Source organism: Hippocampus bargibanti, linkage group LG02 (assembly GCF_051943395.1).
Source record: "Hippocampus bargibanti isolate YZ-2025 linkage group LG02, ASM5194339v1, whole genome shotgun sequence".
Taxonomy (NCBI): Eukaryota; Metazoa; Chordata; class Actinopteri; order Syngnathiformes; family Syngnathidae; genus Hippocampus; species Hippocampus bargibanti.
The window spans coordinates 35,104,116-35,130,345 of NC_142735.1; the positions used below are offsets into that span (position 1 = coordinate 35,104,116).

Consider the following 26,230-nt stretch of genomic DNA (forward strand, 5'->3'; position numbering starts at 1 on the left):
GTCTAGCTGGCTATCTATTAGCTATCTATTGACTATCTACTAGCTAGCGAGCTAGCTTTCTCTCTATTTGAATTACTTCTGGGTTAAGTGAATGCTGGCGCGTGTGGCTGCCGCTACTCAGCCACAGAAAAACTCCTGTGACTCTGCAGTGACCTTGACAGTTTTGAAAGGTGCTTATAAATTGAATGGATTATTATTATTATTACTATTACTATTATTATTATTATTATTATTATTATTATTATTATTATTATTATTACAGTACTAATATAATTTTGGAAGGCGAAATGTATTATTATTATTAGTATTAGTAGTATTAGTATTAGTAGAAAAAGTAGTATTAGTTTTATTATTAGTAGTATTATTATTAGTATCCGTTTTATTTAGTATTATTAGTCCTTTTATTAAAGTGTCCTTGAGAATTTTGAAAGGCGCTTAGAAATAAAATGTATTATTATTATAATAATTATTATTATAATTAGTAGTAGTAGTTGTCGTAGTAGTATTTAGTAGAAAAGCCGAAAGGAAAAGTAGTATTAGTATTATTATTATTATTATTATTAGTAGTAGTAGTAGTAGTATTAGTGGTATTACTAATAGTAGTATAAGTATTAGTAGTATAAGTATTATTAGTCTGAGTATATTGTATTATTATTATTATAGTTGTTGTCATTATTATCATTATTATAGTGCTATTTTAGTATATTTTATTATTATCATCATCATTATTCTTAATTATTATTATTATTAGTAGTAGTAGTAGTCGTATTTAGTAGAAAAGCTGATAGGAAACGTATTATTATTAGTAGTAGTAGAGTAGTAGTAGTAGTAGTAGTATTAGTGGTATTACTATTAGTACTATAAGTATTAGTAGTATAAGTATATTTTTTATTATCATTATCGTTGTCATTATTATTATTATTATTGTTGTTGTTTTTGTTATTATTATTATTGTTATCGTTATTATTATTATTATTATTGTTGTTGTTATTATTAACAAATCCCGACAGACAACCGGACTTTTGTAGTCCTCTTTCGGCGCCGGGCGGCGTGAAAGGACTACATTTCCCAGTCAGCAGGAAGGAACCCTCCAGTCTAGCTTCCTCGCCGCTAGCCGCGACGGCGGCAGCTGGTGCAGCCGAGCAGGCGACTTTGTTCCAGCCGGAAAAAAAAATCGCTCGGAAAAGTATCAGCACAGCACCTAAAACGCTCCGTGCCGGGATTCAGGGTTCAGGGACTTTTACAGGAACTTGTTCCAAGCACCCCAAGCCCGTCTTTTTGCCCCTCAAAGAGGGCTTTTTTTCTTTAAAGTTGAGCCGAAACGGAGTTGTCTCATTCAGGATGTCGGACTGAGACAAAGGGGTCTGAGGAGGGGGGACATTCCCGTCGGAGCGGTGAGTCGCACGTTGAACAAAGTCGGTTCGCAATAAAGTTTCACCGTTGTATCAAACATGAAATTAAAAACGGACGAATCGATGGGGGGCTTCGTGTTAGTTATCCCCACGCGTTCATTTTCACAGCGAGTGATGAAGACTCTTTAACTTGCGTGTCGCGTGTGCTGCTGCTAATGTTTTGAAACAGCGTGGATGTAACTTTAAAAAAAAAAGCTTCTCTGATAGCGTTCATGATATATTTGACGAGCCATAAATAAAAAAAATCACTTGGACATGTGCTCGGACGAACACCGAATTTGAACTTTTTCGATTAGGAATCCATTAAATACTTCATTACAACACATATTGGTTTATTCGGCGCTTTAACAACAGCTGAAGCTCTAACAAAGCGCTTAACATGGATAGCTATATCATATACAGGAAATAAAGCAGTCACAAAGATAGTAGAAAGCACCATGGAGTATAAACAAGATCAAGTCAAAATCATGCTAATACAATACATATTGGTTTACATAGTGCTTTTAACAACAGCCGAAGCTCTAACAAAGCGCTTAACATGGATAGCTATATCATATACAGGAAATAAAGCAGTCACAAAGATAGTAGAAAGCGCCATGGAGTGTAAACAAGATCAAGTCAAAATCATGCTAATACAATACATATTGGTTTACATAGCGCTTTAACAGCCGAAGCTCTATCAAAGCGCTTAACATGGACAGCTATATCATATACAGGAAATAAAGCAGTCACAAAGATAGTAGAAAGCGCCATGGAGTGTAAACAAGATCAAGTCAAAATCATGATAATACAATACATATTGGTTTACATAGTGCGTTTAACAACAGTTGAAGCTCTAACAAAGCACGTAACATGGACAGCTATATCATACAGGAAATAAAGCAGTCACAAAGATAGAAAGCAGCAGGGAGTGAAACCAAGATCAAGTCAGAATAATGCTAATACAATACATATTGGTTTACATAGCGCTTTAACAGCCGAAGCTCTAACAAAGCGCTTAACATGGACAGCTATATGATATACAGGAAATAAAGCAGTCACAAAGATAGTAGAAAGCGCCATGTAGTGTAAACAAGATCAAGTCAAAATCATGATAATTCAATACATATTGGTTTACATAGTGCTTTTAACAACAGTTGAAGCTCTAACAAAGCACGTAACATGGACAGCTATATCATATACAGGAAATAAAGCAGTCACAAAGATAGTAGAAAGCGCCATGGAGTGTAAACAAGATCAAGTCAAAATCATGATAATACAATACATATTGGTTTACATAGTGCTTTTAACAACAGTTGAAGCTCTAACAAAGCACGTAACATGGACAGCTATATCATATACAGGAAATAAAGCAGTCACAAAGATAGAAAGCAGCAGGGAGTGAAACCAAGATCAAGTCAGAATAATGCTAATACAATACATATTGGTTTACATAGCGCTTTAACAGCCGAAGCTCTAACAAAGCGCTTAACATGGACAGCTATATCATATACAGGAAATAAATCAGTCACAAAGATAGTAGAAAACACCATGGAGTGTAAACAAGATCAAGTCAAAATCATGATAATACAATACATATTGGTTTACATAGTGCTTTTAACAACAGTTGAAGCTCTAACAAAGCACGTAACATGGACAGCTATATCATATACAGGAAATAAAGCAGTCACAAAGATAGAAAGCAGCAGGGAGTGAAACCAAGATCAAGTCAGAATAATGCTAATACAATACATATTGGTTTACATAGCGCTTTAACAGCCGAAGCTCTAACAAAGCGCTTAACATGGACAGGTATATCATATACAGGAAATAAAGCAGTCACAAAGATAGAAAGCAGCAAGGAGTGAAACCAAGATCAAGTCAGAATAATGCTAATACAATCCATATTGGTTTATATGGCGCTTTAACAACAGCTGAAGCTCTAACAAAGCGCTTAACATGGACAGCTATATCATATACAGGAAATAAAGCAGTCACAAAGATAGTAGAAAACACCATGGAGTGTAACCAAGATTAAGTCGGAATCATGCTAAGTCGAATGCCAAAGAGTACAAGTGAGTATTGGATTGGATTTGCTTTTAATAGTCTCGCAGTGGAGAAATTTACATTTCACAGCAACAAAGTTATGAAAGGAAGAGGAAAGGAAAGAAAGAAGTAGAAAAACAAAATACAGGATCTGCTGGAAAGGCAGCCACTCTTGCTGCGCCATTCTGAAGTCAAAAGAACAAAAAAAAAACCTAACAAATAATATAACATAAAGACACAGACAGTCATTCATTCTTTAGTACTTGCTGTACCAGCTTTGTGACATGAAAGCAGTTCTAGATGAAAGAGGAGAGGATCAAAGCATCCTTTTCAGCAGTGTCAAATTGCCAAACGAACATTAGTGTGGCAATTTGCATAATCTGCACGGCAGAGGAGAGGATCAAAGCGTCCTTTTCAGCAGTGTCAAATTGCCAAACGAACCTTAGTGTGGCAATTTGCATACTCGGCACGGCAGCCAATCAGAAGCCTGTTTCGTGCTTCGGACTATTACCGTGACTGTAAAGTGTACTTGAGAGTTTTGAAAGGCGCCTAGAAAGAGGAGTTCACGTTGCTTTTTATACGGCATTTGCGTTTTATAGCATCTAAAATACCCAAAACACGCGGTATGATACTTTTAGTCAAATGCAAAACACCAATAAAAATGACTTAAAGTGTCTAAAAAGTACTTTAATTTGAAACAGGAAGTGGCCTGTTTCAGAAGGTCCCGCCCCCTTGTTCGTGGCGTCACCCCAAGACGTCTTGCCTTGCTGGAGAATCAAAACAATGGCTTCAGATTGGGAGAAGATGCTTCCTTGTTACCATCCAGTTATGAATATGATTCAAATAGTTCTGAAGAGGAAAGCATACATGTTTGCAATCGATTAAAGAATGTATTCCGTGCCATTTTGAGGTATCTGGGGGCGGGAAAGAGGCAGAAAATGGCGACAAAGGAAGGAAGGAATCGGCCCGTTTCCACAGGCTGATTAATTCCTTACACGGAGCTTTGTCGCCCTCTTCTGCCTCTTTTTGGTGCAACATGACGTTTTCAGACCAAACAAGGTACAGCAAAATGGATTGACGTGATGGAAAGGCTACTACAATGTGTCCTTTGTCGGTCAGGGGCGTTCCTTCAGTGACGTCACGTACGGACTCGTCACCAACTCCAAAACAAGACTTCCGGAATATTCAGCGCGAGTCTTAAAACGTAAAATATCGCTATATGCGATGGAATCTTTGTAAAATGCGCTCAGTAAGAAGTCATTTGAAGCCATTTTACAAATTATGGACAACTTGTCCGGAGACGTCGGTTGTCCTTTAATGTTGTGGAACGCGTGTGTCTCTGCAGGTCCAAGCAGATCCTGAAAGGCTCTTCTGGATGGGAAAAAATGGAAAGGGGGCAGCAATGGTGGAAAGGACAACTCGCTGCAGACATCCATCTGTCCCTCCGCATTAAGGCGAGTTCATCTTCCAAAACGGCTGTTTAGTTGTTGACAATGTGAACATCACACTGATGTGCCTGACGTGACGTCACGGAGGGAACGCCCCTGACCGAGAAAGCGACACACAATGCATTTTGGGTACTTTTTTTTCGTCTGAAAACACAGTGTTGATGGCGAAATTAGAAGGGAAACGACATAAATAACACGATGGTGAATCGTTGTGTGTCGCAGCCAATCGCGCTAACGCGCATAAAGAAGGTGTAAGTTGACACAAATTCCCAGTGGACAAATCAGTCCATTGCCAACTGAGCTTGTGCGCCATCTTGTGCATTTTCTGGGACGCTACATTGGAGTCCAGACGGCTCGAATTGATACGGAAGGACTTCTTTCATCGATTGCAAACATGTATGCTTTCCTCTTCGGAACTACAGTGAGACCTCAACTTACTTAATTGGTTCCCAGACTGAGTGTGTAAGGCGTAAAGTGTGTATCTCAAAAAAACATTTTCCCATAGGAATCCATTAAAATGGGAATAATCCGTTCCCGGGTTTCCATAAAATTTACTTTTCAACTAAATAAGCCTTAAAACTACACACAACATACCTTAATCTATGTATAATAAATGTGCTATTGTATTGTAATGAAAGAAATACACTGCATTGTATCATAAAGTCACTTTATTTACATTTGTGATGGTCATTGATGGCTTGATGGAATGGCGTTGGAGGTCGAAGGTCAAACGGAATTGCTGTTTGAAAAGAGAGGCGCATTACATGAGGACTGTAATTAAATAAATAAACTGTGCTGTAAAATAAAGTTTTATTGACCTTTTTGATGGTCGTTGATGGCTTATGGAAGGAGAGTCACCTTCCATAAGGACTGTTGGTGCTGTTCGGTCGTGTGCTTCCGCCGAAGATCACTCCGCCAGCCGTGGTGGGTGTGTATTATGAAAATAGTGCTTATTATAAGCTCTAATTTTCATAAATTTGACGTTTGTAAGACGAAAAGTTTGTAAGTTGAGGTGTTTGTAAGTTGAGGTCTCACTGTATTGGAATTATATTCATAACTGAATGAGTAACAAGAAAGCGTCTTCTCCGAATCTGAACTCTCTGAAGCCATTGCTTTGATTCTGGAGCAAGGCAGTTTGTGAAGGAGTATCCTGGCGTGACGTCACGAATAAGGGGGCGGGACTTTCTAAATCTGCCCAGTTCCGAGCTCATTTTGTGGCAGTTTTGGGACACTTTAAGTCATTTTTATTGGTGTTTTGCATTTGACTAAAAAATAACAGCCTGCGTGTTTTGGCTATTTTAGATGCTATAAAACGTTTTTCTGATGTCAGTTAGGAAACAAAAAAATGGTGTCGGTTGTCCTTCAAACTAGCGACGCCGGCTTGACTGGTTGACTACCCGTGTGTAATTTCATGAGTAGGGTCCAAGGAAAACAAACAAACTATCGTGGAATTTAGAGCATTGAAACACCCTTAAAGGACAACCACTGTGAGACTAATAAAGGCAAATCCAATCCAATCCAATTTGAAACAGGAAGTGGCCAGTTTCTGAAGGTCCCGCCCCCAGTTGGTGATGTCACGCCAAGACATCTTGCATTGCTGGAGAATCAAAACAATGGCTTCAGATTCGGAGAATATGCTTTCTTGCGACACATCCAGTTATGAATATGATTCAAATAGTTCTGAAGAGGAAAGCATACATGTTTGCAATCCATTAAAGAATTTATTCCGTGCCATTTTGAGGCAACATTGGGGCAACAATGGATCACCAGAAAATGGCGACCTCCAGTGGCCACCTCCGCTTCCACAGGCTGATAAATTCCTTATATGGAGCTTGGACTCCCTCTTCTGGCGGCTTTTGGGTGCAACACTGTTCTCAGTCCAAATGTACAGCATGTACGTGTACAACATGTACATCAAAATACATTGACGTGATGCAAGGACTGCTACAATGCGTCTTTTTTTTACGTTCAGGGGGCGGTCCTTTCATGACGTCACCAACTCAAAAACAAGACTTCCTGAATATTCAGCGCGAGTCTTAAAATGTAAAATATGGCTATATACGGTGGAATCTTATTAAAATACGCTCAGTAGAAGTCATTTGACAAATTACGGACGCAACTTGTCCGGAGACGTCGCTTGTCCATTAATACAGTGTTTCCTTCCTGTCCGCATGCTGCCTGCTTCCCCCTCCCCCCACCGCCCTCACAGTCTGTTCCAGCCTTTAATGGCGTTAGCCGCGTCGCTAATGCCCTGATGTGGGTGATCGGGGGCACTGTGCAGCATGTGGCAAATTATCAGACATGCAAATCAGCCACAGGCAGCTGTGGAATCCTTCATTATCGTACGGGGTCCTCCACAAAGCCCCGCCCCCTCCAACTCTTTAAAGCACAGTTCTCCCCCGCACCCCCTTTTTAACCCCAGACAGACAGATGGACGGGTGGGAGGAGACTTTGGGGGCGGACTGGGTGGTATGGTGGGCTTGCTTTATGTGGATTTTTGGGGGTGGGGGGGCACTGTTTATTTTGGGATTGCGTTTCGAGTCACTCTGTGGATCTGCTTTTATTTGTTTGTTTATTTGATGGCATTTATTTTTATTTTATTTTTTTTGCAAAGTGTTCGTTTTAGATTGGATCGGATTGACCTTTATTAGTCTCGCGGTGGAGAAATTGACATTTCACAGCAGCAAAGTGATGAAAGTGAGAGGAAAGGAAAGGAAGAAGTAGAACAAAAAAAAACAAAATACAGGAGCTGCTGTTAAGGCAGCCACTCTCGCGGCGCCATCTTGAAGTCAAAAGAACAAAATAACATGACAACACAAACACACGCACAGTCATTCATCTAGATCTGCTTCATGTCACAAAGAGGGTACAGCAAGTTCTTTAGAACGGATGACTCTGTGTCTTTGTGTTGTCATATTTATTTATTTACTTCAAAATGGCGCCGCGAGAGTGGCTGCCTTTCCTGCAGCTCCTGTATTTTGTTTTCTACTTCTTTCTTTCCTTTCCTCTTCCTTTCATAACAGAAACAAGTTTTAATTATACAGTGATACCTTGTCTTACGAACTTAATTGGTTCCCATAAAGTGTGTGTAAGGCGAAAAGTTCGTCTTCCAAACATTTATTTCCCACAAGAAACCATTAAAAATGAGAATAATCCGTTCCCAGTTCCCCATAAAATGTAATTTTCTACTAAATAAGCCTTAAAACTACACAAAATATACCTTATTTTATGTATAATAAATGTGATGTGATATCGTAATGAAAGAAATAAACTGTACTATATAATAAAGTAGTTTTTTTTACCTTTGTGATGGTCGTTGATGTAGTTGGCTCTTGATGATATCCGAGTGAAGTTGCCCTACTTTCACGGTGACAATACCCTCACTCACACTGTCCCCTGCTAGCTGCTTTCCGTTAATCCAAATCAACAAAAGTTTTCCAACGTCTTCTATTGCCTGAGACCATTGCTTAGACAACACAGAAACACCCTTAGCCACACGTAGCAATGTTCGATTTATGGTCGAACGGATAGCTAACAGGTAGCTAACGGGTAGCTAATGGGTTGCTAACAGGTAGCTAACAGGTAGCTAACAGGTAGATTACAGGTAGCTGACAGGTAGCTAGCAGGTAGCTAACAGGTAGCTAATAGTTAGCTAATAGGTAGCTGACAGTTAGCTGACAGGTAGCTAGCAGGTAGCTAACGGGTAGATAACAGGTAGCTGACAGGAAGCTAACAGGTAGCTAATAGGTAGCTGACAGGTAGCTGACATGTAGTTAATAAGTAGCTGACAGGTAGCTAACAGGTAGCTAATAGGTAGCTGACAGGTAGCTCGCAGGTAGCTAACAGGTAGCTAATAGGTAGCTGACAGATAGCTAGCAGGTAGCTGACAGGTAGCTAGCAGGTAGCTAACAGGTAGCTAATAGGTAGCTGACAGATAGCTAGCAGGTAGCTGACAGGTAGCTAGGAGGTAAATAACAGGTAGCTGACAGGTAGCTGACAGGTAGCTAATAAGTAGCTGACAGGTAGCTAATAGGTAGCTGACAGGTAGCTGACAGGTAGCTAACAGGTAGCTAATAGGTAGCTGACAGGTAGCTAACAGGTAGCTAATAGGTAGCTGACAGGTAGCTAACAGGTAGCTGACAGGTAGCTAGCAGGTAGCTAACAGGTAGCTAATAGGTAGCTGATAGGTAGCTAGCAGGTAAATAACAGGTAAATAACAGGTAGCTGACAGGTAGCTAACAGGTAGCTAATAGGTAGCTGACAGGTAGCTAACAGGTAGCTAACAGGTAGCTAATAGGTAGCTGACAGGTAGCTAGCAGGTAGCTAACAGGTAGCTGACAGGTAGCTAGCAGGTAGCTAACAGGTAGCTAATAGGTAGCTGACAGGTAGCTAACAGGTAGCTAATAGGTAGCTGACAGGTAGCTAACAGGTAGCTGACAGGTAGCTAGCAGGTAGCTAACAGGTAGCTAATAGGTAGCTGACAGGTAGCTAATAGGTAGCTGACAGCTCCCTCACCCAATCATTGACATGTCCTCCCCCCATCTCTTGTGCAGGAGCTGAAGTTACCCGTCTATCGAGCGCATTCGCCGCAGATTGGCATGCGACGCTATTTTGCGGACTTGTTAGCCATCCTGAGTAATCGCTACCAGTTATGTCCGACGGCACGCCACCTCGCCGTCTACTTGCTGGACCTCTTCATGGACCACTACGACGTGGCCGTCAAGCAGCTCTACGTCATTGCCCTGTCTTGCCTTCTCTTAGCCAGTAAGTCCTACTAGCGCTATATTGTATTTTATAGTAGTTTCACCCTCAATCACAATTAATCATTCACACTCAATGACACACACATTTTTTTATTTATTTATATAATTATTATTATTATTATATATTTTTTTATTTTAATTTTTTTTGGGGGAGCGCTCAATTTAATAATGATCAATTACCACCTTTCAAAACTCTCAAGGACACTTTACAGTCACAGGATAAGTGTCTCAAGGAGCTCTGGGTTGTACATCTTGGAAGTTGTGATCTTGCAACAGATGCAGTCAGACACACTAGAAACGTCATTGATAGATAGCTGGTTCCCTTGCTATGAACTTAAACCCCATTTTTTTAAAAAGAAATATTCATAATGTGCCTCATTCCGCTTTTTTTTTTTTTTTTTTTTTTAAACCTCTTTTGTGTTGACGTCCACGGAGGAATTTCCTCTTTATTTGCCGCCTCATCTTTCATCAAGAGTGTGAAATTGCTCACAGCTCCATCATAGAATCTCCTTGTTGCCACCCCCTTTGGCTGCGACAGCTCTCACAATGCGAGGTCCAGGTTGACCCTTGACCTGCGATGCTAATGGCCAGTGAAGTGGCCGAGGGGAAAAAAAAAAAAGGGCAAAGAAATTGAATGCCTGCGTGACGTCTGCGTTGGTATCTCGGGATCAGCTAAATTCTGATGTGCGCTACTAAGACTTTCCGCGTCACAAAACCTTCTTTTAATGCTTAAATGGCGTTTGGCAATAACATCATGACACATTTCAATGACTATGAAATCCCACCTTTTGTCAAAACTGCTTTCTTTTGATATACATTTTTGGGAGAGACCTCACTGGGTGGTTTCATCCCCCCCACACCCCCCCCTACTGACTCCCCCTGTTTCACATAGTCCGTCGACATGCCTTTGAAGTAGCACGTCGCTTCATTTCCCAAGGACGCTGGGCTGCTTTTAGTAGCCGCCCTGCCTCACAACTGGTCCTGTACGACACAAGGCGAATCAACCGAGTGGAAACAGACCCAAACGCAGAAGGTAAAAAGGATATAGCGCAAAGAGACCAGGCAGTCTAATTACGTGGCAGCAATTTCAAGCCGTTTTAAGGTCAAGCACTGTGAGGAATACGCCCGTCTAAGCAGTAGTGGTCCATCGGTGAAAAGGTTTCTTCAGCCGTCATCTGTACTTTGAAGGTGTTGGATGTTTCGCTTCTCATCCAAGAGGCTTCGTCAGCGAACTAAAATTTTACTGGTAGCTATGGCCCTATATACAGTGATACCTCGGTTTACGAACGTTAAATTTAGCAACATTTTACCTTGGAATACAAACTATTTTTCGGGATACACACGGAGCTGCCACAATCAGTGATGTGTCATTCGCAAACGAGCCCGTTCTCCTAACAAGAAAATGGCAGGCGGCTTGTTTTGGTCCTCTATTCCCCGCCCCCAGTCTTCGGTTAAAGCCACGTGATTGGGCAAGAACGCAACAGTGAGTGGAGGTGGTTTAAACATTAAAGAGACAGGCAGACAACAAAGAGAAAACAGTGGAATTTGGACTCGTTTCAACATTGATAGTTCAAAGGCAGAGTGATGACTGCAAGGTTAAAATTCCCATCAATCAGACTCCACAAACAACCCGTACAAGCCATCTGTACACTTGATGCAAAAAGCTATCAACCCAGCTAAACAGAACACAATTGATGAGGAACAAGGTAAAATTAGCGCAGAGAAAGAAGAAGGCTACGTTCCTCAATAAAATAAAACGACTTTATTGTACAGTACGTACAGTTTATTTCTTTAATTATAATACCATAGCACATTTATTATACATAAAATAAGGTATATTTTGTGTAGTTTTAAGGCTTAGAAAATTAGAAAGTAGAAAATTATGTTTTACTGGGACCTCAGAACTGATTATTCTCATTTTAATGGTTTCCTATGGGAAATTAATTTTTGGGATACACACTTTTAGCCTTACATACTTTGTCTGCGAACCAATTAAGTTCGTCAGCCAAGGTATCACTGTATATATAGAGCCAGAGCTACCACCAAATTTTAGTGTGCTGACGAACCCTCTCGGATAAGAAGCGAGACGTCCGACACCTTCAAAGAAGTACAGATGACGGCTGAAGAAACCATTTCATCGACTGTGAGGAATACGAGTTGAGCAGGGATCATGACTGGGTCGTCGGGGATAAAATCTAGATGAGGTTTCCCCAGCAACCAAGGTGTCATTTAGCAACGTTAGCTTGAAGTCTGCCATCCAGTCTTGATACCCCTCCCCCCTTCTCGGGGTCTGGCTGCACGTTCTGCTTGCATCGACAGGCTTTTGTTTGAGGCCTGACTCGGAGAGCATATGGCAGGTGCCCCTCAACCCCTCGGTTCCGGAGCTCAGAGGCCTGCGGAGGTGCAATGTGGAGAGTCAATCTTTCACAGGGTCTCACAGAATGTTCAGTTTTGTTTTTGTTGTTGTTGTTGTTTCTACAAATCAAGCTCTCTGACATCCTCTAGTAATTGTCTGTTAAAGGACAACCGACACCTGCGGACAAGTTGCGTTAAAATGGCTTCAAATGACTTCTACTGAGCGTATTTGACAAAGATTCCAGCGCATATAGTTATATTTCACGTTTTAAGACTCGCACTGAATATTCGGGAAGTCTTGTTTTTGAGTCAGTGACGTCACGGAGGGAACGCCCCTGACCGAGAAAGCGACACACAATGCATTTTGGGTACTTTGTTTGGTCTGAAAACATCGTGTTGATCCGTGTTGATACTAGTTGACGAAAATTCCCAGCAGACAAATCAGCCCATTTCCAACTGAGCTTGGGCGCCATCTTGTGCATTTTCTGGGACGCTACATTGGAGTCCAGACGGCTCGAATTGATACCGCAGGACTTCTTTAATCGATTGCAAACATGTATGCTTTCCTCTTCAGAACTATTTGAATCATATTCATAACTGGATGAGTAACAAGAAAGCATCTTCTCCGAATCTGAAGCCATTGTTTTGATTCTAGAGCAAGGCAAAGACGTCTCCGTCTGCACTAGTATCATCAGAAAGAATTTACAAACAGGCACTATACAGTTCAATTTGTGTTACTGTTTAGTCTCTAGAGAGTTAATGGCGACGGGGGAAGAAGCTGTTTAAATGTCTGCTAGATTTGGTGCATATGGTTCGGTAGCGTCTGCCTGATTGGAGTAGCTGGAAAAGGTGGTGAGCAGGGTGTGCATGGTCCAGTAGGATTGTTTTGAGGCCCTGCATCCCGTTCCGTGTTGCCTTATTTTCCCCCTCTGACCTTTCCACGTTCCATTCTCATCGTCGCCATCACATGTAGATGTCGTGAGAATGAAAGGGACGAAAAGGGTATGCCCCCCCCCCCCCCCTACAAGCTGTTGATTTCAGATAGGATGGTTTTGGTCACCCGCATTCCAGGTAGCCTGAACTCACCGGCGAGGAATGCACCAGACTGAGCACAGCAAAACAAAGCTGGCCTTTGTCTTGATCATCTTCAAAACAATGGCTACAGATTCGGAGAAGATGCTTTCTTGTTACTCATCCAGTTATGAATATGATTCAAATAGTTCTGAAGAGGAAAGCATACATGTTTGCAGTCGATTCAAGAATTTAGTCCATGCCATTTTGAGGCAACATTGGGGAGAAACGATCACCAGAAAAGAGGAACAAAATGGCGACCTCCTGTGGCCACCTCCGTTTCCACAGGCTGATAAATTCCTTATATGGAGCTTGGACTCCCTCTTCTGGCGGCCTTTGGGTGCAACACAAGGTTTTCAGACCAAACAAGTACAGCAAAATACATTGACGTGATGGAAGGACCGCTACAATGCGTCTTTTTTACGGTCAAGGGCGGTCCTTTAGTGACGTCACGTACGGACAAAAACAAGGCTTCCTGAATATTCAGCACGAGTCTTAAAAGGTAAAATCTCGCTATATGCGGTGGAATCTTTGTCAAATACGCTCAGTAGAAGTCATTTGAAGCCATTTTACAAATTATGGACACAATGCGAATTGGTAGTCTTGGTGCGACACACGATTCACCATCGCGTTATTTATGTACTTTTTCCTCTCTAATTTCGCGATCAACACGTTGTTTTCAGATGAAAAAAAGTCCCCAAAATGCATTGTGTGTCACTATCTTTTTGCTAGCTATTACCTATCTATTCGCTAGGTATTAGCTATCTACAGTGAGACCTCAACTTACAAACACCTCAACTTACAAACTTTTCGTCTTACAAACGTCAAATTTATGAAAATTAAAGCTTATAATAAGCACTATTTTCATAATACACACCCACCACGGCTGGCGGAGTGATCTTCGGCGGAAGCACACGACCGAACAGCACCAACAGTCCTTATGGAAGGTGACTCTCCTTCCATAAGCCATCAACGACCATCAAAAAGGTCAATAAAACTTTATTTTACAGCAGTTTATTTCTTTAATTACAGTCCTCATGTAATGCGCCTCTCTTTCCAAACAGCAATTCCATTTGACCTTCGACCTCCAACGCCATTCCATCAAGCCATAAATGACCATCCCAAATGTAAATAAAGTGACTTTATGATACAATGCAGTGTATTTCTTTCATTACAATACAATAGCACATTTATTATACATAGAATAAGGTATGTTGTGTGTAGTTTTAAGGCTTATTTAGTTGAAAAGTATATTTTATGGAAACCCGGGAACGGATTATTCTCATTTTAATGGTTTCCTATTGGATTTTTTTTTTGAGATACACACTTTTCACCTTACACACTCTGCCTGGGAACCAATTAAGTTCGTAAGTTGAGGTCTCACTGTATTCTCTAACTAATAGCTATCTATTCGCTAGTTATTCGCTAGCTATTCACTAACTAGCTAGCTTGCTATCTATTTGAGTTACTTTCGGGTTGAGTGAACGCTGGCGCGTGTGGCCGCCGTTGCTCCCCCACAAAAAAAAAATACGATCCAGTGACTGTAAAGTGACCTTGAGAGTTTTGAAAGGCGCTTAGAAATGAAACATATTATTATTATTGTTAATTTTAAAACTTAAAACCCGAACAAATTCGGGAATGGCGTTCCACGTCACGCTTTTCAATTCAGCCACGTGGCGCTTTGGGGGTATCGACGGCTTTTTTTTTTATGGCGCCGTCCGTCTGGTTGGACAGAGTCGTCCGTCCGGCACCAGCCGGTTCTTACGCGGGTGACAGAGAGAGTAAAACAGCCTTGTTTCCTGTTTTTGGTGTACAGACGCCATTATTGCCTCTCCACTAATTACCCCCATGGCCAGTGGAGATGCGGTTAGCCCGCGGTTAGCTCATTTCCACCCTACACCCCCACCTAAGAGTAGCTCAGTGCTAAAATTCACACTTGGTAGGGAGGAGCAGACTTGGGTTGATGACCACTGGGGTCCTTCCGTTTTATAGTTTTGGAGCAGCTCTGGAATGTTCTCTGGATTGTACAAAGTTTGCACTGAAAGCGTGGCTTGTTTGACTATTAATACTAATCATACAGTGATTCAAACATGTCACCTGTCATTATCTTCAGGTAAATTTGAAGAAAAGGAGGACAGAGTCCCGAAACTGGAGCAACTAAACTCCCTGGGCTTCATGTGTAATTTAAACATGGTTCTCAACAAGAAAGATCTGATCAAAATGGAACTTGTCCTTCTGGAGACCTTCGGCTGGAATCTGTGCATGCCTACCCCGGCCCACTTCATCGACTACTACCTCAACGCTTCGGTGCAAGAAGGAGATCTGTACAACGGCTGGCCCCTGTCGTCCCTCTCCAAAACCAAGGCTTTCATGGACAATTACACTCACTACTTTCTGGAAGTTTCACTACAAGGTACGTCGAATGGGCAATGGACCTTTTTTCCCCGACTGAAAAGTAGTTAGTTAGAGTTAGCGAAAAGTTAGTCTTCCAAACATTTATTTCCCATAAGAAACCATTAAAATGAGAATAATTAGTTCCCAGAAAGTGTGTGTAAGGCGTAAAGTTAGTCTTCCAAACGTTTATTTCCCATAAGAAACCATTAAAATGAGAATAATTTGTTTCCGGAAAGCGTGTGTAAGGCGAAAAGTTTGTTTTCCAAACATTTATTTACCATAAGAAACCATTAAAATGAGAATAATTTGTTCCCAGAAAGTGTGTGTAAGGCGTAAAGTTAGTCTTCCAAACATTTATTTCCCATAAGAAACCATTAAAATGAGAATAATTCGTTCCCAGAAAGTGTGTGTATGGCGAAAAGTTAGTCTTCCAAACATTTATTTCCCATAAGAAACCATTAAAATGAGAATAATTCGTTCCCAGAAAGTGTGTGTAAGGTGAAAAGTTAGTCTTCCAAACATTTATTTCCCATAAGAAACCATTAAAATGAGAATAATTCGTTCCCAGAAAGTGTGTGTAAGGCGTAAAGTTAGTCTTCCAAACATTTATTTCCCATAGGAAACCATTAAAATGAGAATAATTCGTTCCCAGAAAGTGTGTGTAAGGCGTAAAGTTAGTCTTCCAAACATTTATTTCCCATAAGAAACTATTAAAATGAGAATAATTCGTTCCCAGAAAGTGTGTGTAAGGCGAAAAGTTAGTCTTCCAAACATTTATTTCCCATAAGAAACCATTCAAATGAGAATAATTCGTTCCCAGAAAGTGTGTGTAAGGCGAAAAGTTAGTCTTCCAAACATTTATTTCCCATAAGAAACCATTAAAATGAGAATAATTCGTTCCCAGAAAGTGTGTGTAAGGCGTAAAGTTAGTCTTCGAAACATTTATTTCCCATAAGAAACCATTAAAATGAGAATAATTTGTTTCCGGAAAGCGTGTGTAAGACGAAACGTTTGTTTTCCAAACATTTATTTCCCATAAGAAACCATTAAAATGAGAATAATTCGTTCCCAGAAAGTGTGTGTAAGGCGTAAAGTTAGTCTTCCAAACATTTATTTCCCATAAGAAACCATTAAAATGAGAATAATTCGTTCCCAGAAAGTGTGTGTAAGGCGAAAAGTTAGTCTTCCAAACATTTATTTCCCATAAGAAACCATTCAAATGAGAATAATTCGTTCCCAGAAAGTGTGTGTACGGCGTAAAGTTAGTCTTCCAAACGTTTATTTCCCATAAGAAACCATTAAAATGAAAATAATTTGTTTCCGGAAAGTGTGTGTAAGGCGAAAAGTTTCTTTTCCAAACATTTATTTCCCATAAGAAACCATTCAAATGAGAATAATTCGTTCCCAGAAAGTGTGTGTAAGGCGAAAAGTTAGTCTTCCAAACATTTATTTCCCATAAGAAACCATTAAAATGAGAATAATTCGTTCCCAGAAAGTGTGTGTAAGGCGAAAAGTTAGTCTTCCAAACGTTTATTTCCCATAAGAAACCATTAAAATGAAAATAATTTGTTTCCGGAAAGTGTGTGTAAGGCGAAAAGTTTCTTTTCCAAACATTTATTTCCCATAAGAAACCATTCAAATGAGAATAATTCGTTCCCAGAGAGTGTGTGTAAGGCGAAAAGTTAGTCTTACAAACATTTATTTCCCATAAGAAACCATTAAAATGAGAATAATTTGTTTCCGGAAAGCGTGTGTAAGGCGAAAAGTTTGTTTTCCAAACATTTATTTACCATAAGAAACCATTAAAATGAGAATAATTCGTTCCCAGAAAGTGTGTGTAAGGTGAAAAGTTAGTCTTCCAAACATTTATTTCCCATAAGAAACCATTAAAATGAGAATAATTCGTTCCCAGAAAGTGTGTGTAAGGCGTAAAGTTAGTCTTCCAAACATTTATTTCCCATAGGAAACCATTAAAATGAGAATAATTCGTTCCCAGAAAGTGTGTGTAAGGCGTAAAGTTAGTCTTCCAAACATTTATTTCCCATAAGAAACCATTAAAATGAGAATAATTCGTTCCCAGAAAGTGTGTGTAAGGCGAAAAGTTAGTCTTCCAAACATTTATTTCCCATAAGAAACCATTCAAATGAGAATAATTCGTTCCCAGAAAGTGTGTGTAAAGCGAAAAGTTAGTCTTCCAAACATTTATTTCCCATAAGAAACCATTCAAATGAGAATAATTCGTTCCCAGAAAGTGTGTGTAAGGCGAAAAGTTAGTCTTCCAAACATTTATTTCCCATAAGAAACCATTAAAATGAGAATAATTTGTTTCCGGAAAGTGTGTGTAAGGCGAAAAGTTAGTCTTCGAAACATTTATTTCCCATAAGAAACCATTAAAATGAGAATAATTTGTTTCCGGAAAGCGTGTGTAAGGCGAAAAGTTTGTTTTCCAAACATTTATTTACCATAAGAAACCATTAAAATGAGAATAATTCGTTCCCAGAAAGTGTGTGTAAGGTGAAAAGTTAGTATTCCAAACATTTATTTCCCATAAGAAACCATTAAAATGAGAATAATTCGTTCCCAGAAAGTGTGTGTAAGGCGTAAAGTTAGTCTTCCAAACATTTATTTCCCATAGGAAACCATTAAAATGAGAATAATTCGTTCCCAGAAAGTGTGTGTAAGGCGTAAAGTTAGTCTTCCAAACATTTATTTCCCATAAGAAACCATTAAAATGAGAATAATTCGTTCCCAGAAAGTGTGTGTAAGGCGAAAAGTTAGTCTTCCAAACATTTATTTCCCATAAGAAACCATTCAAATGAGAATAATTCGTTCCCAGAAAGTGTGTGTAAGGCGAAAAGTTAGTCTTCCAAACATTTATTTCCCATAAGAAACCATTCAAATGAGAATAATTCGTTCCCAGAAAGTGTGTGTAAGGCGAAAAGTTAGTCTTCCAAACATTTATTTCCCATAAGAAACCATTAAAATGAGAATAATTTGTTTCCGGAAAGTGTGTGTACGGCGAAAAGTTTCTTTTCCAAATATTTATTTCCCATAAGAAATCATTAAAATGAGAATAATTCGTTCACAGGTACCCATAAAACGTAATTTTCTACTAAATAAGCCTAGAAACTACACAAAATATACCTTATTTTATGTATAATAAATGTGATATTGTATTGTAATGAAAGAAATAAAACGGTACAAGTCGTTTTATTGACCTTTGTGATGATCGTTGATGTAGTTGCCTCTTGATGATATCCGAGTGAAGTTGCCGTGCTTTCTCGGCAATAATACCCTCACACACTGTCCCCTGCTAGCTACTTTTCGTTAATCCAAATCAACAGAAGTTTTTCGACCTCTTCTATTGCCTGAGACCGTTGCTTAGACAATACAGAAACACCCTTAGCCACACATAGCAGTGGTCGACTTAGCATCCTGGTACCGGGACGCTAAGTTACACAAACAAATGCACACCTCGTTGGTGTTTTTTGATGATCTCCTTCTTCTACTTGATGATGATCGCCTTCTTCGACCGTAATTTTCTTTTGTGTCCTCTTCGGCTTAACACTAGCCTGCGGTGGGGTCTTTTTCGATCCCATAATAGCAAAAGTACTCCACTCGATAACAAACCATGTCTGCACTCAATGAAAGGGGTTATTTCTTTGACTGATTCCTTCTTATTTTTTTTATTTCAGATCACACTTTCCTCAGTTTCCGCCCATCCCAAGTTGCTGCCGCCTGCGTGGCAGCGTCGCGAATTTGCCTCCAGATTTCCCCGAGCTGGACGACTGCGTTGCATCTACTGACCGGCTACACTTGGGACCGCCTGACCCAGTGCATTGAACTCATGCTGCTGTAAGACACACAAACAAAAATGCACCGAGGTGGTCGTCGGGTTCGAAAACCGGCTCGTGTAGCTATCTACCTAGTTATCTCTTTGCTATCTAGCTAGCTAGCTATTAGCTATTTATTAAAAATCCAGCTAGCTTTCTATCTATTTGAGTTACTTCCGGGTTGAGTGAATCTATCTGGCTACCTATTTATTAGCTATCTATTGGCTTGCTAGCTAGCTTTCTATCTATTTGTCTTACTATTCTATCCAAGTTACTTCCGGGTTGAGCGAACGCTGGCGCGTGTGGCTGCCGCTGCTCACCCACAGAAAAATTTATCCCGCGACTGTAAAGCGACCTTGAGAGTTTTGAAAGGTGCTTCGAAATGAAATGTAATATTATTATTATTATTATTATTATTATGTATTTGTTACTTATTATTATTATGATTATTTATTTGTTATTTATTAATATTATTATTTATTATTATTATTATTATTATTATTATTATTATTATTATTATTATGTATTTGTTGCTTATTATTATTATGATTATTTATTTGTTATTTATTAATATTATTATTTATTTATTATTTTTATTCTTGTTATTTATTATTTATTTATGTATTTATTTGTTATGTACTATTGTTATTATTTATTATTTTTTTATTTATTATCATTATTATTTATTTATTATTTATTATTACTATTTATTTGTTATGTATTATTTATTAATTTATTATTTATTATTATTATTTATTTGTTATTTACTATTATTATTATTTATTATTATTTTTTATTTATTATCATTATAATTTTTTGATTATTGATTATTTATTATTTATTATTACTATTTATTTGTTATTATTTTTTTAGTTTTTTATTTATTATTATTATAATTATTATTATTATTTATTTGTTATTTACTATTATTATTTATTTATTATTATTATTTTATTGTCATTATTATTTATTTTTTTATTATTTATTTTTTATTTATTTTTTATTTATTATTATTATTATTATTTATTTGTTATTTAATATTATTCTTATTTATTATTATATTTTTATTTATTATCATTATAATTTTTTGATTATTGATTATTTATTATTACTATTTATTTGTTATTTATTATTTTTTAGTTTTTTATATTATTATTATTATTTATTTGTTATTTACTATTATTATTATTATTATTTATTATTATTTTATTTATTATCATTATTATTTATTATTTATTTTTTATTGTATTTTAATATTTATTATTTATTATTACTATTTATTTGTTATTTATTTATTTATTACTTATTTGTTATTTATTTATTTATTATCATTATTATTTATTTATTATTTATTATTATTATTTATTCTTTATTCTTTATTCTTCATTATTTATTCTTTATTCTTTATTATTTATTATTTATTATTTATTATTTAAGGCGCACCTGCGCATAAGGCGCTGGCAGGGTTATCTTCCGAAGAAAATAGCTCGGCCTTATACACCGGCAAACACAGTAACCGAAGCTCCGCTTTGCATTTGCACTGCTAACACCAACACAGACAGACTTCCAGATTGCCGTTTTTGTTTTTTTGTTTTAGTTGCTTGTAACAGCTCACAACGCGGCTTCAAAAACCCAAACTGGGTTTCCTTTTCTCCGATTGACACGGCCGTGCTTTTCCTCCCCTCCCCCCCCCACCAGCGCCCACGACAACGACGTCAAAGAAGCCAACAAAAGCAAGTGCGCCGAGCACCGAGCTTCCTCTCTTCAATCCCAAATGGCCGTTCAGCGAGCGCCGTCTTCATCGTCCGCCTCCACCGCGGCGCAGCTGCTCTTCCCCAACAACCTCTCCCAACATTCGCCCTCCCTCTCCCAGCTGCAAACGCTCGCCGACGCTCGCGCTCTGGCGCCCAACGCGTCTCAGGAGTTTCTTCCCGCCCACCGCGTGGGGATTCCGCCCGCCGGCGGCGCCTTTCCTTCCTATTCCAGTCTCCCCTCCGGCCTGGCGGCGTCGGCGGGCGTCGGCGCTCTGCCTATCCGAGGCCCCGTATCCGTTCAGGTGGGCCCCGCCGGGGAACCTCACCATTGCCTGAGCGTGGCCTACGCCGCCGGGGCTTACCTGGGGGCCCATCACGCTTTTGCCGCCGGCTGCTTCGACAGGTGACGCCAGGCGACGGAGGGAGAGCGCCAGGGTGAGGTGACGATGCCGTCCCCGTTGCCTCTCGCCCATCTGTCCTCTCTCTCCGTCGGCACGGCGACGCCTTTGGCGCATGCGACCGCCATCCTTCCGCTTTCGCAGAAACATCTGAAACGCAAGCAGAGGTCCAAAGACAAAAGAGACCCGGCGGAGGTCATCGTTTTGACGTGACTCTGACAGATTGTGACCGTGATGGAAGCAATCAGAGCCACGTCAAAGTCAATGTAAGAAAAAAAAAAACAATAACAAAGCTGTGAAAAGAATATTTTCCCCTTTTGATTTTTATACACCCGTCAATGAGAAGGTTTCTTCAGCCGTCATCTGTGCTTCTTTTGAAGGGGTCGGACGTTTGGCTTCTTATCTAAGAGGCTTCGTCAGCGCACTAAAATCTGCTGTGCATATATGCACCTATAAGCTAGTAACCACTCATTTGATGACAATGAGGTTAAAAATTTTAACGAAAGAAAATAGATGCTTTGAAAGGGGGAGTAAAAGAAGCTATTTTCATGAAACGGCAAAACCCTTCACTAAATCGCCATGGTGGGGTGAGGTTCAATTTGGATCGTTCCCTACAACCGACTTCTTAGGCAACATAGGCTTAGTTATGTGGAAATATTATCATAAAATAATACGCGTTATCACTTCGGGAGATGGTAAAAAAAAGACATGTTGGCTCGACCATTAATATTGCATTGCCAACTGTCAGTGAATGTGTGTATCCCAGCTGGATGGCAAGCTAATAGCTGGCTATCTATTAGCTGTCTAGCTGGCTGGCTATCTATTAGCCTTAAAATATAATGTATTATTATTATATTATTGTTGTTGTTATTATTAGCTATCTATCCTGCTAGCTTGCTGGCTATTAGATATCTTATAGCTGGCTGGTTAGCTGGCTATCTATTGGCTATCTATTAGCTGGCTATCTGTTCGCTCGCTATCAATTAGCTGGGTGGCTTGTTAGCTGACTATATTGGCTATCTTTTAGCTAACTAGCTTGCTGGCTATTTATTAACTATCTGATAGTTATCTAGCTAGCTAGCTTTTTATTTATTTGAGTTATTCCGGGTTGAGTGAACGCTGGCGCATGTGGCTGCCGCTGCTCACCTACATAAAAACTAATCCGATGACTGTAAAGTGACCTTGAGAGTTTTGAAAGGCGCTTATAAATGAAATGTATTATTATTATTATTATTAGTCGTAGGAGTAGTCGTAGTGCTGATGAGGTGATACCAGATCAAATGGGGCAATCAGGCCAGTCGTAGACCCCATACTCAGGCAGGACAATAAAAGTAATCAGTGTAGCCGCAGGGAGTAGTCCTCTGCCCCCCCCCCCCCCCAAACCTGAGAGCAGGTACCAATCATAGCAGAGTCTGGACAGTAGGGATATATATAGGGCCGAAACTACCAGCAAAAGATTTTAGTTCGCTGACGAAGCCTCTTGGATAAGAAGCGAAACCTCCGACACCTTCGAAGAAGTACACATGATAGGCTGAAGAAACCTTTTCATCGATGGACCACTCCTGTACGACTTACCCAGATTTATAGACTCGTATATACCGTATCTATCTATAAATAGATAGCTTGATAGATGCTAGAAGACTAATTCTACCAAAATGACGGCATTTTTTTGGCAGGGGTCACCATTTACGTTTTCTGTTTTCATTCCGCGCTATGTGAAGGGAATACAGTGATACCTCAAGCTTTAGCTCACAAACTTTTCACCTTACGGACATTCAATTCGTGAGAATATAGCCTTGGCAGACAAACTAGTTTTTGGCGGACAAACCAAACCACACGGCGCCACGGTGGCTGGCGGACTAGTTTTCGTCACCCTCTTTCTTTGAGTGCAGACGTGGTTTGTTATCGAGTGTAGTACTTTTGCTATTATGGGACCGAGGTGTGCGTTTGTGTGACTTAGCGTCCCAGTCGCAGTACGCTAAGTCGACCATTGCTACGTTTGGCTAAGGGTGTTTCTGTGTTGTCTAAGCAACGGTCTCAGGCAATAGAAGAGGTTGAAAAACGTGTTGATTTGGATTGATGAAAAGCAGCTAGCAGGGGACAGTGTGAGTGAGAGTATTATCGCCGAGAAAGCACGGCAACTTCACTCGGATATCATCAATAATAATAACAATAATAATAATAATAATTATTATTATTATGCATTTCATTTACAAGCACCTTTCCAAACTCTCAAGCTCACTTTACAGTCACAGAAAACATTTTTCTGTGGGTGAGCAGTGGCAGCCACATGCCCCAGTGTTCACTCAACCTGGAATAACTCAAATACAGAATATAGAAAGTTACCTAGCTGGCTAATATGTAACTAATAGCTAGCTAGATAGATAGCTAATAGATAGCATATAGATAACAGATAGATAGTTAGGTAGCCAGCTAGTTAGCAATTAGATATCAAGAGGCAACTACATCAACGACAAAGGTAAATAAAACGACGTTATTATACAGTACAGTTTATTTCTTTAATTACAATACAATAGCACATTTATGTAAAATATGGTATATTTTGTGTAGTTTTAAGGCTTATTTAGTAGATAATTATGTTTTATGGGCCCTGGGAACGAATTATTCTCATTTTAATGGTTTCCTATGGGAAATAAATGTTTGGAAGACTAACTTTTCACCTTACACACACTTTCTGGGAACGAATTATTCTCATTTTAATGGTTTCTTATGGGAAATAAATGTTTGGAAGACTAACTTTTCACCTGACACACACTTTCTGGGAACAAATTATTCTCATTATAATGGTTTCTTATGGGAAATAAATGTTTGGAAGACTAACTTTTCACCTTACACACACTTTCTGGGAACAAATTATTCTCATTTTAATGGTTTTTTATGGGAAATAAATGTTTGTAAGAGTAATTTTTCGCCTTACACACAATTTCTGGGAACGAATGATTCTAATTTTAATGGTTTCTTATGGGAAATAAATGTTTGTAAGACTAACTTTTCGCCTTAAACACTTTCTGGGAACAAATTATTCTCATTTTAATGGTTTCTTATGGGAAATAAATGTTTGGAAGACTAACTTTTCGCGTTACACACACTTTCTGGGAACAAATTATTCTCATTTTAATGGTTTTTATGGGAAATAAATGTTTGTAAGACTAACTTTTCGTGTTACACACACTTTCTGGGAACAAATTATTCTCATTTTAATGGTTTCTTATGGGAAATAAATGTTTGGAAGACTAACTTTTCGCGTTACACACACTTTCTGGGAACAAATTATCCTCATTTTAATGGTTTTTATGGGAAATAAATGTTTGTAAGACTAATTGTTCGCCTTACACACAATTTCTGGGAACGAATTATTCTCATTTTAATGGTTTCTTATGGGAAATAAATGTTTGTAAGACTAACTTTGCGCCTGACACACTTGATGGGAACAAATTATTCTCATTTTAATGGTTTCTTATGGGAAATAAATGTTTGGAAGACTAACTTTTCGCGTTACACACACTTTCTGGGAACAAATTATTCTCATTTTAATGGTTTTTATGGGAAATAAATGTTTGTAAGTCTAACTTTTCGCGTTACACACACTTTCTGGGAACGAATTATTCTCATTTTAATGGTTTCTTATGGGAAATAAACGTTTGGAAGACTAACTTTTCGCCTTATCACTCTCTGGGAACAAATTATTCTCATTTTAATGGTTTCTTATAGGAAATAAATGTTTGGAAGACTAATTTTTTTGCCTTACACAAACTTTCTGGGAATAAATTATTCTCATTTTAATGGTTTCTTATGGGAAATAAATGTTTGTAAGACTAACTTTTCGCCTTACACACACTTTCTAGGAACGAATTATTCTCATTTTAATGGTTTCTTATGGGAAATAAATGTTTGGAAGACTAACTTTTCGCCTTAAACACACACTCTGGGAACCCTTTAAGTTGGTGAGCTGAGGTATCACTGTATTTTCAACATGTGAACCAAATTTGAAAACCGGTGTCAAAAAATGCTGACCAGCGACCCGGAAGTGGTGCACTGGACATAGAAAATGCTGTTGCTGCTGCCTTGTATTGAACTGCTGGCTCGCTCTGTGTTAATAATGTTTACATGAACTACTATCAGGGACTTGAACAAAATGACTTGAATATAAATACATTGGAACAGGCCATAGCTTTTATTTAGCATCTTTTATTTTGTTAATCCAGGGTGATCCAAGCTCCCCCCCCCAAAAAAAACAGACCCCAACTCTAATTCGACCCTGTTTCTCCGTGTTTTGTCCGAATGAAATGAAACTTTGCTTATAACTAGTTTATTATATTCAAAATATCACATTAAAACACTAGTTGTCCATGACGTTCTTACAGACTGAATTGGTAACGGCTCTCATCTCCTCCCTGATGGATTTCTTGAGTTCCGTGATGGTTCAGGGTTTCCCCTTAGTCTGTCCTTAAAGGACAACCGACACCATTTTTTTTTGTTTCCTAACTGACATCAGAAAAACGTTTAATAGCATAAATGTTATCGCATAAATGTTTGCAATCGATTAAAGGAGTCCAGGGGCGTTCCTTCTGTAACGTCACGTCAGGCATCGTCATCAACTCGAAAACAAGACTCAGACGAAGTCATTTTACAAATTATGGACGCAACTTATCCGGAGGTGTCGGTTGTCCTTTAAGTTACCGCTCTTTTTCGGCGATAATACCCTCACTCACACTGTCCCCTGCTAGCTACTTTTCGTTAATCCAAATCAACTGAC

General features: G+C 39.1%; 1 protein-coding gene across 1 annotated transcript; it reads left to right on the top strand.

Annotated features, from left to right (window-relative positions):
- Positions 1–423: 423 nt before the first annotated feature.
- Positions 424–25,133, top strand: ccnjl (cyclin J like). The gene is made up of 6 exons (XM_088991145.1): positions 424–1,394; positions 4,783–4,891; positions 9,439–9,649; positions 15,188–15,487; positions 19,164–19,323; positions 21,000–25,133. Exons 2-6 carry the CDS (start codon positions 4,823–4,825, stop codon positions 21,460–21,462), a joined length of 1,203 nt encoding a protein of 400 aa, XP_088847271.1. The 5' UTR covers positions 424–1,394; positions 4,783–4,822; the 3' UTR covers positions 21,463–25,133.
- Positions 25,134–26,230: the final 1,097 nt, after the last annotated feature.